The sequence below is a fragment of the Xenopus tropicalis genome, chromosome 1 (assembly GCF_000004195.4).
Source record: "Xenopus tropicalis strain Nigerian chromosome 1, UCB_Xtro_10.0, whole genome shotgun sequence".
Lineage (NCBI taxonomy): Eukaryota > Metazoa > Chordata > Amphibia > Anura > Pipidae > Xenopus > Xenopus tropicalis.
In genome coordinates this window covers 206,485,239-206,498,860 of record NC_030677.2, presented here as the reverse complement: position 1 = coordinate 206,498,860, position 13,622 = coordinate 206,485,239, and the positions used below count along the sequence as shown (strand labels likewise).

Genomic DNA, 13,622 nt, shown 5'->3' with positions numbered 1-13,622 from the left:
TCCCTATGTGCCATAGTTTTATGGTATCTCTCTGTACAGGCTATGAGCAAACTTAGGGGGCTGTTCCTGCTGAATTGTGCTTAGTACAGGGGAATCCCTATGCTGCCATAGTTTTATGGTATCTCTCTGTACAGGCTATGGGCAAACTTAGGGGGCTGTTCCTGCTGAATTGTGCTTAGTACAAGGGAATATTGGGGAGTTATTCTGCAATTTAATTCCCTATTACAAGTGCTATTAATGTTGTCTGAGATAGATATTCAAATATGTGCCTTTTCCTTAATATAGTCAAATGTTAGTTTAATTTACTATTTAGGTAATATTATTGTTGTACAGGTATGGGGTCCCTTATCCGGAAATCCATTATCCAGAAAGTTCCGAATTATGGAAAGGCCATCTCCCATAGATTCTATTATAAGCAAATAATTCTAATTTTTAAAAATGATTCCCTTTTCTCTGTAATAATAAAACAGTACCTGTACTTGATCCCAACTAAGATATAATTACCCCTTATTGGGGCAGAACAGCCCTATTGGGTTTATTTAATGGTTAAATGATTCCCTTTTCTCTGTAATAATAAAACAGTACCTGTACTTGATCCCAACTAAGATATAATTACCCCTTATTGGGGGCAGAACAGCCCTATTGGGTTTATTTAATGGTTAAATGATTCCCTTTTCTCTGTAATAATAAAACAGTACCTGTACTTGATCCCAACTAAGATATAATTACCCCTTATTGGGGGCAGAACAGCCCTATTGGGTTTATTTCATGGTTAAATGATTCCCTTTTCTCTGTAATAATAAAACAGTACCTGTACTTGATCCCAACTAAGATATAATTACCCCTTATTGGGGGCAGAACAGCCCTATTGGGTTTATTTAATGGTTAAATGATTCCCTTTTCTCTGTAATAATAAAACAGTACCTGTACTTGATCCCAACTAAGATATAATTACCCCTTATTGGGGGCAGAACAGCCCTATTGGGTTTATTTAATGGTTAAATGATTCCCTTTTCTCTGTAATAATAAAACAGTACCTGTATTTGATCCCAACTAAGATATAATTACCCCTTATTGGGGGCAGAACAGCCCTATTGGGTTTATTTAATGGTTAAATGATTCCCTTTTCTCTGTAATAATAAAACAGTACCTGTACTTGATCCCAACTAAGATATAATTACCCCTTATTGGGGGCAAAATAAGCCTATTGGGTTTATTCGATATTTAAAAGATTTTTAGTAGACTTAAGTTATGGAGATCCAAATTACAGATCCCTTAACCAGACAACCCCAGGTCCCGAGCATTCTGGATAACAGGTTCCATACCTGAGCTGCTTCCCATTGTATTATGTAAGCAAAAACCTGCTGCCCCTTAGGTCTTAAAATGCAGGGCAAGTGAATGACTCCTTTCTAGAAACAGGAGAAAAGAACCAGAATCATTACTCATCCTCTTAGTATTTCCCTGAGACAAAAGGAAAACCCTATTAAACATGAAATATGGGACAGTTGGCCTTTAGTATAACAAAAATATCACATATGGATCTGTATAGAATGATCTGTTTATGGCTCCTTTGTTGTTGCTGAACTGAAACTCCCAACACCTCCTTTGCCAGGATGTGAAGTTCCAAAGCTGATGGGGGTTTAACCCTTGGAATACATGACTGCCCTGCTTTTGCCTGGAATAAACCACTTGTATGTGGGTGAGTGTAAAGCCTTGAGCATAATACGTAACCAACAGACAGTTTATATTATATTAATTGGCCTATTAAAGAATCTCGCCAAACTGGAATATATATATCAGTAAATATTGCCCTTTTACATCCTTTCCCTTGAGCCGCCATTTAGTGATGGGCTGTGTGCTCCCTCAGAGATCAGCTGACAGGAAGTGATGCAGCTCTAACTGTAACAGGAAGTAGTGTGGGAGCAAAAGGCAGAACTCTGCCCATTCATTGGCTGATGGGGCCTAGCATGTATGTGTGCCTTGGCTTGTTTGTGTGCACTGTGAATCCTATGATCCCAGGGGGCAGCCCTTAATTCTTAAAATGGCAGTTTCCTATTTAGGATTACCCAATGGCACATACTGCTAAAAAGTATATTTTTATGGAAATGGTTTATTTAGATGAAGCAGGGTTTTACATATGCAATATATTTATATTTAATTTTGAAATTTGACATAGGCTAGCCATATTCTTCATTTCCCAGGGTGCCACAGCCATGTGACCTGTGCTCTGATAAACTTTAGTCACACTTTACTGCTGCGCTGCAAGTTGGAGTGATATCCCCCCCCTCACCCCCAGCAGCCGATCAGCAGAACAATGGGAAGGGAGCAAGATAGCAGCTCCCAGTAGGTATCAGAATAGCACTCAATAGTAAGAAATCCAAGTCCGGCTTGGGACTCCTCCAGTTACATGGGAGTAGGAGAAACAATAGGTTAGCTGAAAGCAGTTCTAATGTGTAGCGCTGGCTGAAAGCTCAGACTCAGGCACAAGGCACTGAGATGGCGCCTACACACCAATATTACAGCTACAAATACATTTGTTGGTTCAAGAATAAAAGGTTAAATGGCAGAGGGAATTATTTGCTGTGTAACAGTGTCATTTAGAAATAAAAAGTGCCCCATAAACATCATGTCAGTGTCCCTTTTAAGAATTTGAGAATGCAGAGGTTATGTTTCATGAGTTTCTGCTAGCCCTATAATCTACCATTCCCACATTTGATTTCATTGTTCTAACAGCATTAGACCAGTAAAAGCTTGTTGTTGATTGGCTGGAATGGAAGTAGCTCCAGGTGGGGTTTAGCACCCAATATACAAGGTAGAAAACATACCAATGTGAGCAGATATCAAGCTTCTTTATTGCACATGAACATGATGTGAAGGCACAAAGTGTACAATCTGTGACCCTTTCTTTCTACAAACTGCCCCCCTTGGCTCTAGCCACTGCTTGTGTCTCTGGGGCTCATTCACTAACCTGCAATGCATGCCATCAAGGGTTAAAGGGAAATTCCTCAGCCTGCCTCCTTCCCATCCCACAATCCCCTGCTGCACACGTGATGTCAGTAAGGAAAGGAACATTCCAGTACAATGCATTGTGGGTTATGTAGTTCCTGCATGCTGTCTGTAAGCTGTAACATCAATGTTTTAGTCCCTCCTCCCCTGCCAGGATTTCAAATGATGCAGAAAGAGAAGAACAGTTTTGCAGCTGGATTTCAGCGTATAAAAATGGTATTTATTGATAGTTTTTGAAGGAACAGATTACAGGGATATGGATATTAAAGGTTTCTGTGTGTGTGGGGCTCTTTAACACATTTAGGTTTGGAAGTTGTAGTTCCCCTTTACTATCAGTGATCAGAATAGCTCAGGATTCCTTTTCTTTGTACAGTTCACAAACAGTGCCAGTAGTATTATTATTGTCCAATGGCTACTAACAGGTTTTTCATCCTGCATTGATCAGAAGCTAAGGGCAGGTTGAAGGAGGCTTCATGGCCATTGCATTTATTTAGAGGCCATTACTTGGGCACTCTCTTCATGAACTACTTTTCTTCCCATAGTCCATTGCTCTCTTCCTGTTCTGCAAGCCTCAAGGTTTCCATTGTTTCCTGAAGAAGAAAGACTCCCAATCCTACAATTCACAGCCATAACGTAATGGTTTCAGGAGCTTGTGAGAATAAATATATCTGATAGAAGGCATTTATCATGGATGAAGCCCTTTATCCTATTTGTATCCCTATGGGAACCAAGCGTGGGTTGGTCGGCTGTGTGAGTGACAGCACAGATAGTGGGACGGTCCATTAATCAGCCCTCCCCCTCGGGGTTCAGAGACTTTCCTCCGATTCGATATCATCCGGCAGGTTCATGCAAGTGATGAGGGAAATGTAGAGGAGAGCGTCCCTCGAGAGCTTCACTCTGGTGATGGGAATCTCTTTCTCATTGACATAAGTGATATGGACTGGGCCGGGCAAATCTATGGTGGAAATGGTGTCCTGTGTGTTCCGACTGACGTTGATATTTGGAGTTTCTTTCTCTTCGGTGCACATTCCGTAGAAGACACAGTTGTAGCCGCGCCTGTATGAAGAGATAGAAGAGATACTTTTACTGTATATACTCGAGTATAAGCCTAGTTTTTCAGCACCCAAAATGTGTTGAAAAAGTCACCCTCGGCTTATACTCGAGTCGGGTGCCATGGGTCCCTCCAGACTAGCACCCTCTGTCCTTAGTGTGCAAATTAGGCCCCCCGCACCCAGACCCTCCAGTGCCCCGGCCTAGGCTCCCACTAGCAATACTTATTTGCCCTTACATCCCTCCGGGACTGGGTCTGCTGCCAGTTTGCCAATGTGCAATGAGCGTGGGGTAGTACTCATATTGGTTTTGTTGACCCTCTTCTCCGCTTACAGAGCTACTTTACTGTTTTTCTTTGAAATAAATATTGAAAAACATATACCCCAGTGATGCCTCAATTAATGTAATTTATTGGTATTTATTTTGATTATTAAAACTTAGCAGTAGCTTTTCTTAGGTAAAATTAGGTATCTCGGCTTATATGTTATTTGGGCAAGGAACTCTTTGGGAATCTCTAAAGCGGTAGCAGACAGTATCCCCATCTTCCAGTTATAGAAATACACAGCCTTAGTTGCTACCTATTCTGTGGCCCCTTACTGACCAGTGACATGGAGGTGGGGGGCAGGACTGAAAATGGGCAGGGCTATTTTGTGGGGGTGGGGCTATGACCAGGAAGGGGGGTGGGTCACGGGAGGAAGGGGGAGTAGGGGCAAATATACTGGCAAGTAAACTGCTGATAAGTTTGTAATACAGGCCCCAGCCTGGCTACCTTATTTGCACTGCTAGGGCTGCATTATACATGCTATAGCATCTGAAGTCATAGAGAATTCTCTTGGATTCTCAGATGGAAACCCACCCGAATGCGCCATTTCTATTCTAGTGCCTGTAGGGGCCCTATACTACTCAGTATTTAGGTCTGGGGCTACCCTAGCTGTGCCCCCCCCTTTCCTGCGGAAGTGACATCATGCAATTCCTGTGTGTGATGTCACTTCCAGTGCACATGACATCATGTCCACAGAAAATCTTAAAAATTTTTTTTTTTTTTGCCCCTGATACACCCCCATCATTCCAAACTGCACCCATGATCTGCCAACCCCTGCCCCCTATGCCACCTGCTAATCGTCCCTCTTTGGCCGCCCCTCTTCCAGTAGACCCTTTACTGAAGTTACCCCCCCTCATGGCCCTGAGTAGAACGATATTTGCAGCAATTTATAACAGTGTTTAGGAGGTAACAGACTGCATGAGTGAATTCTGAAAACTCACTGGGGGTCATTTATTAACACTGGGCAAATTTGCACATGGGCAGTAACCCATAGCAACTAATCAGTGATTGCCTTTTCAGCCAGCTGCAGGTAGAACGATGAATGCAACTGTTTGATTGGTTGTCAGGGTTGGACTGGGCCGCTGGAACACCGGGAAAAAGCCTGGTGGGCCCCGGCGGCCCAGACCCGGCCCATGCCGGTGCTCCCTCGGATGACCGTTCGCATTAAACTTCTATGTGCTCAGGGGAGGACATCGGGTTGGGGACCCTGCGGGGGGTAGGGGGCTCAACGGGGGGCCCGGCAGGGGGGTAAGGAAGGCTCAGCAGGGGCCCCTGTGGGGGGGGGTACCTAGTTGGTTGTCATGGGTTACTGCCCACAGGCAATTTTGCCCAGTGTTGATAAACGACCCCCACAGTGTCTGCTTCCTCTGTTGGCAGCAGTGGTGTAACTACCATACATCAAATGGGGGGTGGTCTGGGGGAAGAATGGGGCTGGAGGGTCGCCCAATCTGCTGTATGGTTCTCCCTCTTTCATTAGTCAAAAAAACCCTACATTTTCGGTTAAACTTCCCCTTTAAATGAAACTTACTTTCGTGCGACAGCCAGAAGAAAGATCAGTGCCGATGCCAATAGCATTGTCCCAGCAACAGAGACCACAACGATCTCATACACAGTGCTTGTGGAGCCTAGAACAGAGAAGGAAGATTACCCCATTTATTAAATCATCACTATCATCCAAAAAAAGCATCTCAAACGTTGCGAGATGAGAAATAATTTATATTCTTTTTTAAAAGTCACTTTTATTATTATTATTTAACAGGCTGACCCAAGAAGAAGACATAAAGGGATACAATTATTCTATACTTGCTCCACATAAAGTCATTGGGGTGCAGAGCTCTAATAATAAAGATGTTAAAGGGGAAATTGACCGCAGGGGGCGGGTCCCTGGTTGCACTGCAGTGATTAAAAACCCACAAGTGCCTTTGCCTTTAAAGCTAAATCAATGCACATTAACGGCAGATGGTATTACAAAATATATTACAGGAAAACAGATTGTGTACAGGATAAGCAAACAGATTCATATATCCATTGAGAAATAGATATTGTAATGGGTAAACAGGATAAACAAAATGATATCAGTGAATAACCGGTGCAATAGATAAGCAGAATGAACTGGGCAAAATGGCATCAATATATCAGTTTAAAGAAAGATCCAATTTTTAAAAAAATAGAAATATATTAATATAATGGATGTTCCTAATACACTCGGCAAGGAACATTCTAAGTGTATTATCGATATAATGGCACGGAAATCAAAACGGCCTCAGAGTGAATATTCTGTTGGGTAAAGGAGGGAGCTGTGATTAAAGTTCATTTTGGAGAAATTTTGGTGATAATACATAATGCTGCACATTATATACAGTATGGGGATAATGTACCAGCCCAAAGCCCTCACACCCCTTTAGCAGGGAAGGTCTGTGCCTCCAAAGATGCCCCCAGTTGCTCCCATCTTCTTTCCTGCTGATTTCCAGCATATACTTTGGGCTGCGGTCACTTACCCGAGCTTAGGGAATTACTCACAATATTATTTAAACATACAGGTGTGGGATCCCTTATCCGGAAACCCGTTATCCAGAAAGTTCCAAATTACGGGAAGGCCATCTCCCATTCACTCCATCATAAGCAAATAATTCTAATTTTTAAAAAGGATTCCCTTTTCTCTGTAATAATAAAACAGTACCTGTACTTTATCTCAACTAAGATATAATTACCCCTTATTGGGGCAGAACAGCCCTATTGGGTTTATTTAATGGTTAAATGATTCCCTTTTCTCTGTAATAATAAAACAGTACCTGTACTTGATCCCAACTAAGATATAATTACCCCTTATTGGGGGCAGAACAGCCCTATTGGGTTTATTTCATGGTTAAATGATTCCCTTTTCTCTGTAATAATAAAACAGTACCTGTACTTGATCCCAACTAAGATATAATTACCCCTTATTGGGGCAGAACAGTCCTATTGGGTTTATTTCATGGTTAAATGATTCCCTTTACTCTGTAATAATAAAACAGTACCTGTACTTGATCCCAACTAAGATATAATTACCCCTTATTGGGGGCAGAACAGTCCTATTGGGTTTATTTCATGGTTAAATGATTCCCTTTTCTCTGTAATAATAAAACAGTACCTGTACTTGATCCCAACTAAGATATAATTACCCATTATTGGGGGCAGAACAGCCCTATTGGGTTTATTTAATGGTTAAATGATTCCCTTTTCTCTGTAATAATAAAACAGTACCTGTACTTGATCCCAACTAAGATATAATTACCCCTTATTGGGGGCAGAACAGCCCTATTGGGTTTATTTAATGGTTAAATGATTCCCTTTTCTCTGTAATAATAAAACAGTATCTGTACTTGATCCCAACTAAGATATAATTACCCCTTATTGGGGGCAAAACAACCCTATTGGGTTTATTTAATATTTAAATGATTTTTAGCAAACTTAAGTTATGGAGATCCAAATTACGGAAAGATCCCTTATCTGGAATACCCCGGGTCCCGAGCATTCTGGATAACAGGTCCCATACCTGTACAATATGAAATTCATAATAAGTCCCATGTTGAGCACATGATTGCATTGTTTTTATAGGGACTGATATATTAGGTTAGATATAGTGGTTATATAATAAAAGGCACTACATTTGCCCTGTATTGGTTGCTATGGGTTACTGTTCCTGGGCAAACATAAAGCCTTTTATTCTATATGGGGGCAACCTTGTTCTATAAAACTTTATTAAGAGAGTTTTGTGAGACCCCCCCCCCAAGAAACTCTCTTTACCTTTGGAGGAGTCAGCATGTGTAGACATCTCGTCAGCAGTTCTGTCGGTGATCATTCTGTAACAGAGTCATATAAAATATCAGGTATAAGAGTGCAGGAGAGTGCGGCAGCTACAGACCCTCGCTCACAAGGGGTACAGACAGCGACCGAGAAATCTCAGAAACAATGTTAAAGAAACATTACCCAAACCCCTTGTTTTAACCCAGGCAGTGGGCTGTGAGCTGTGGAGAAGTTGTTACAATTTGTAACATTAATGTTTTAGTCCCTCCTCCCCTGCCAGGATTTGAAATGATGCAGAAAGGGAAAAACTGTTTTGCAGCTGGATTTCAGCATATAAACATGGGATTTATTCCTTCTTTTTGAAGGAACAGATTACAGTGATAGGGATATTAGGGGTTTCTGTGTTGTGCGGGCTCTTTAACACATTTTGGTTTGGAAGTTGTAATTCCCCTTTAACATTAACTGCAACCAAATTCCAGTTTTCAGTATCACATATTATTTATTATACATTGCACTTCAAGGCAGGGCTCCATTTGTTCATACAGTGCAGCTTGTAGAATTGGTAGAGTTAAGGAGCACAGAAACATGGCTTTCCATATGAACTGCTCAGATAATAATAATAATCATCACTGGCTTCCTATAGGAATGTCGCTTTCCAGTACAGACTGTTGATTGAGCAGTGCCGGCCGACCAAGCCCGGAAATACTGTCACAGGGGAGCAAATGTGTAGCACTATAAGTGTCCCATTTCGGCCTTTATTAGAAATAACAGAAAAAGGCTTTCAGGTCTCTTTGTACAGTATATTATATAACCAGGAGACACCCAATCCATCTCTGATGTGTCTGAGCTACAGAATGTGCAGTTATGGATTCTATATTACTCGCTACCATAACCCACAGTTACAACCCAACCCCAAGTACAACAACCCATTCACAAATGACAAAAAAATCCCAATTTTTAATCTAGAATTCAACATTCCATACAGCTCAGAAACATTACAAATGCCCAAATCAATGCAGTACTTATCCCCACAGGCTATTATCCCCCCACTGCTACTATAGGCACCATCTCTCCCTACTATACCTGCTATCCCACAGCCCCAGTCCCTTCCCAGAGGCTATTATCCCCCCACTGCTACTATAGGCACCATCTCTCCCTACTATACCTGCTATCCCACAGCCCCAGTCCCTTCCCAGAGGCTATTATCCCCCCACTGCTACTATAGGCACCATCTCTCCCTACTATACCTGCTATCCCACAGCCCCAGTCCCTTCCCAGAGGCTATTATCCCCCCACTGCTACTATAGGCACCATCTCTCCCTACTATACCTGCTATCCCACAGCCCCAGTCCCTTCCCAGAGGCTATTATCCCCCCACTGCTACTATAGGCACCATCTCTCCCTACTATACCTGCTATCCCACAGCCCCAGTCCCTTCCCAGAGGCTATTATCCCCCCACTGCTACTATAGGCACCATCTCTCCCTACTATACCTGCTATCCCACAGCCCCAGTCCCTTCCCAGAGGCTATTATCCCCCCACTGCTACTATAGGCACCGTCTCTCCCTACTATACCTGCTATCCCACAGCCCCAGTCCCTTCCCAGAGGCTATTATCCCCCCACTGCTACTATAGGCACCATCTCTCCCTACTATACCTGCTATCCCACAGCCCCAGTCCCTTCCCAGAGGCTATTATCCCCCCACTGATACTATAGGCACCATCTCTCCCTACTATACCTGCTATCCCACAGCCCCAGTCCCTTCCCAGAGGCTATTATCCCCCACTGCTACTATAGGCACCATCTCTCCCTACTATACCTGCTATCCCACAGCCCCAGTCCCTTCCCAGAGGCTATTATCCCCCCACTGCTACTATAGGCACCATCTCTCCCTACTATACCTGCTATCCCACAGCCCCAGTCCCTTCCCAGAGGCTATTATCCCCCCCACTGCTACTATAGGCACCATCTCTCCCTACTATACCTGTTCATGCTGATAATACAGGTGCTGTTCTGCTACCTGTACAGTTACAGTACCAGTGCTTCTAAATGTTCATTTTCCCCAATATATATTTCTAAAGGAAACAATATAGATTTCTATAGGGAAAGCCTTTACCTTGAAGAGAGAGATTCCCGTGCCTCTTACACCTGCCTGTCTCTTACATTGTGGCTTCCCCTATTTATAAAGACAGATTTATGATTATGTTTAATTTATGATTTATGTTTATGACACTGACATTACACATTGGATCTTTTGGAATGACAAGTGTCTTCCCCTCTGCATTTTTGTTCAAAATTCCTTTGGAAGGCAGTGGCATTCTGATTGTGATGGGAACTCCATCTAGTGGTGATGGAGAAACAAAATCTGTGAATGTGTCTCCATGCTCAGAGCTCAGGCAAGTCTTACTGTATTACAATGGGGGGATCAGATAGGATCTGTGCCAGAATGCTCTGTTATACAGATAGCTAGAATCTCAGCCATAAAGCAGGGCAGGACTGCTGCTTACAATGGGGGGATCAGATAGGATCTGTGCCACTGTGACAGAATGCTCTGTTATACAGATAGCTAGAATCTCAGCCATAAAGCAGGGCAGGACTGCTGCTTACAATGGGGGGGATCAGATAGGATCTGTGCCACTGTGACAGAATGCTCTGTTATACAGATAGCTAGAATCTCAGCCATAAAGCAGGGCAGGACTGCTGCTTACAATGGGGGGATCAGATAGGATCTGTGCCACTGTGACAGAATGCTCTGTTATACAGATAGCTAGAATCTCAGCCATAAAGCAGGGCAGGACTGCGTTATATATGAGTTACCTCTTGGTCGTCATAAAATACTTATGTTGTAAAGACATTGCGCATTTTTCTCCTAAAAAAAAAATAGATGACTGTAGCTGTTGCAGTCAGTAGTAGTGAGTATCTATGATCCTGTAAGAGAGAAAGTATTCAGACGAGCGCAGACTGGGGGAGAAAGGGCCCTCGTTTGTTTAAAGCTTTTAAAGATAATCGCAAGCTTTTTCCTTTAGGTTTTTATTCCATCTCACATTCCCTGCAATAATCTGTAATAAAAGCAAATAAAAGCAAAGGCGGCCATATGGCAGTATTTAATGTGCGCTCCGATACCCAAGTTATTTACTAAGGTTTATACCAGAGGGATTGGAACTTTCCAGTAGAAAGTACTTAAATCTGATTGGAAAAGTCGCACTAAATATAGCGAGGAGGGGGGGGCTTCCAGCGGCGCAATAATCCGATCTCTAAGCATGTAATGTGCGTATGTGAGACGGAGACACGCTAAGAACTGACTTGGGCCTCGACCCCATAATCTCCTTAATCCGACAGTTACTTTTATTCCTGGAACCAAAGTACCAGTCAGTTTAGTCAATTTGTCTCAGCCCTTTCTCCTTGTAGATTGTAAGCTCTTTTGGGCAGGGCCCTCTTCCCCTCTTGTATCGGTTATTGGTTGCTTTATATGTTACTCCTTGTAGAGTGTAAGCTCTTTTGGGCAGGGCTCCCTTCCCCTCTTGTATCGGTTATTGATTGCTTTATATGTTACTCCTTGTAGATTGTAAGCTCTTTTGGGCAGGGCTCTCTTCCCCTCCTGTATCGGTTATTGATTGCTTTATATGTTACTCCTTGTAGATTGTAAGCTCTTTTGGGCAGGGCTCTCTTCCCCTCCTGTATCGGTTATTGATTGCTTTATATGTTACTCCTTGTAGAGTGTAAGCTCTTTTGGGCAGGGCCCTCTTCCCCTCTTGTATCGGTTACTGATTGCTTTATATGTTACTCCTTGTAGAGTGTAAGCTCTTTTGGGCAGGGCTCCCTTCCCCTCTTGTATCGGTTACTGATTGCTTTATATGTTACTCTGTATGTCCAATGTATGTAACCCACTTATTGTACAGCGCTGCGGGATATGTTGGCGCTTTATAAATAAATGTTAATAATAATAATAATAATAAATAGCAAATGTGTGTTTATGCTTTAACTTTCCCAAAAATTTGCAGCTCCAACCCGGCCCAAGGAAAGCCTCCCATAGGGCTCAATGGCACTCTGCAGCTCCAACCCGGCCCAAGGAAAGCCTCCCATAGGGCTCAATGGCACTCTGCAGCTCCAACCTGGCCCAAGGAAAGCCTCCCATAGGGCTCAATGGCACTCTGCAGCTCCAACCCGGCCCAAGGAAAGCCTCCCATAGGGCTCAATGGCACTCTGCAGCTCCAACCCGGCCCAAGGAAAGCCTCCCATAGGGCTCAATGGCACTCTGCAGCTCCAACCCAGCCCAAGGAAAGTCTCCCATAGGGCTCAATGGCACTCTGCAGCTCCAACCCGGCCCAAGGAAAGTCTCCCATAGGGCTCAATGGCACTCTGCAGCTCCAACCCGGCCCAAGGAAAGTCTCCCATAGGGCTCAATGGCACTCTGCAGCTCCAACCCGGGCCCAAGGAAAGCCTCCCATAGGGCTCAATGGCACTCTGCAGCTCCAACCCGGCCCAAAGGGAAAGCCTCCCATAGGGCTCAATGGCACTCTGCAGCTCCAACCCGGCCCAAGGAAAGTCTCCCATAGGGCTCAATGGCACCCTGCAGCTCCAACCCGGCCCAGGAAAGTCTCCCATAAGGCTCAATGGCACTCTGCAGCTCCAACCCGGCCAAGGAAAGTCTCCCATAGGGCTCAATGGCACTCTGCAGCTCCAACCCGGCCCAAGGAAAGTCTCCCATAGGGCTCAATGGCACTCTGCAGCTCCAACCCGGCCCAAGGAAAGTCTCCCATTAGGGCTCAATGGCACTCTGCAGCTCCAACCCGGCCCAAGGGAAAGTCTCCCATAGGGCTCAATGGCACTCTGCAGCTCCAACCCGCCCAAGAAAGTCTCCCATAGGGCTCAATGGCACTTCTGCAGCTCCAACCCGGCCCAAAGGAAAGTCTCCCATAGGGCTCAATGGCACTCTGCAGCTCCAACCCGGCCCAAGGAAAGTCTCCCATAGGCTCAATGGCACTCTGCAGCTCCAACCCGGCCCAAGGAAAGCCTCCCAATAGGGCTCAATGGCACTCTGCAGCTCCAACCCGGCCCAAGGAAAGTCTCCCATAGGGCTCAATGGCACTCTGCAGCTCCAACCCGGCCCAAGGAAAGCCTCCCATAGGGCTCAATGGCACTCTGCAGCTCCAACCCGGCCCAAGGAAAGTCTCCCATAGGGCTCAATGGCACTCTGCAGCTCCAACACGGCCCAAGGAAAGCCTCCCATAGGGCTCAATGGCACTCTGCAGCTCCAACCCGGCCCAAGGAAAGTCTCCCATAGGGCTCAATGGCACTCTGCAGCTCCAACCCGGCCCAAGGAAAGCCTCCCATAGGGCTCAATGGCACTCTGCAGCTCCAACCTGGCCCAAGGAAAGCTCCCCATAGGGCTCAATGGCACTCTGCAGCTCCAAACCCGGCCCAGGAAAGTCTCCCATAGGGCTCAATGGCACTCTG

The 13,622-nt window shown here is 44.4% G+C and overlaps 1 protein-coding gene across 1 annotated transcript; it reads right to left on the bottom strand.

Moving 5' to 3' along the window:
* Positions 1 to 3,235: 3,235 nt before the first annotated feature.
* Positions 3,236 to 10,325, bottom strand: LOC116408354. The gene is made up of 4 exons (XM_031895127.1): positions 10,282 to 10,325; positions 8,165 to 8,220; positions 5,907 to 6,003; positions 3,236 to 4,062 (listed from the first exon to the last, which is right to left on the bottom strand). Exons 2-4 carry the CDS (start codon positions 8,217 to 8,219, stop codon positions 3,813 to 3,815), a joined length of 402 nt encoding a protein of 133 aa, XP_031750987.1. The 5' UTR covers position 8,220; positions 10,282 to 10,325; the 3' UTR covers positions 3,236 to 3,812.
* Positions 10,326 to 13,622: the final 3,297 nt, after the last annotated feature.

Bases quoted from the DNA above. Each gene is read 5' to 3' on its own strand.
- LOC116408354 (XM_031895127.1), bottom strand. From the start codon at position 8,219: ATGATCACCGACAGAACTGCTGACGAGATGTCTACACATGCTGACTCC. The intron at 6,004-8,164 runs GTAAAGAGAGTT...TCTCTGTTCTAG, and splicing joins ACATGCTGACTCCTCCAAAG to GCTCCACAAGCACTGTGTAT. The intron at 4,063-5,906 runs GTAAGTTTCATT...CTCTTCATACAG, and splicing joins CTTCTGGCTGTCGCACGAAA to GCGCGGCTACAACTGTGTCT.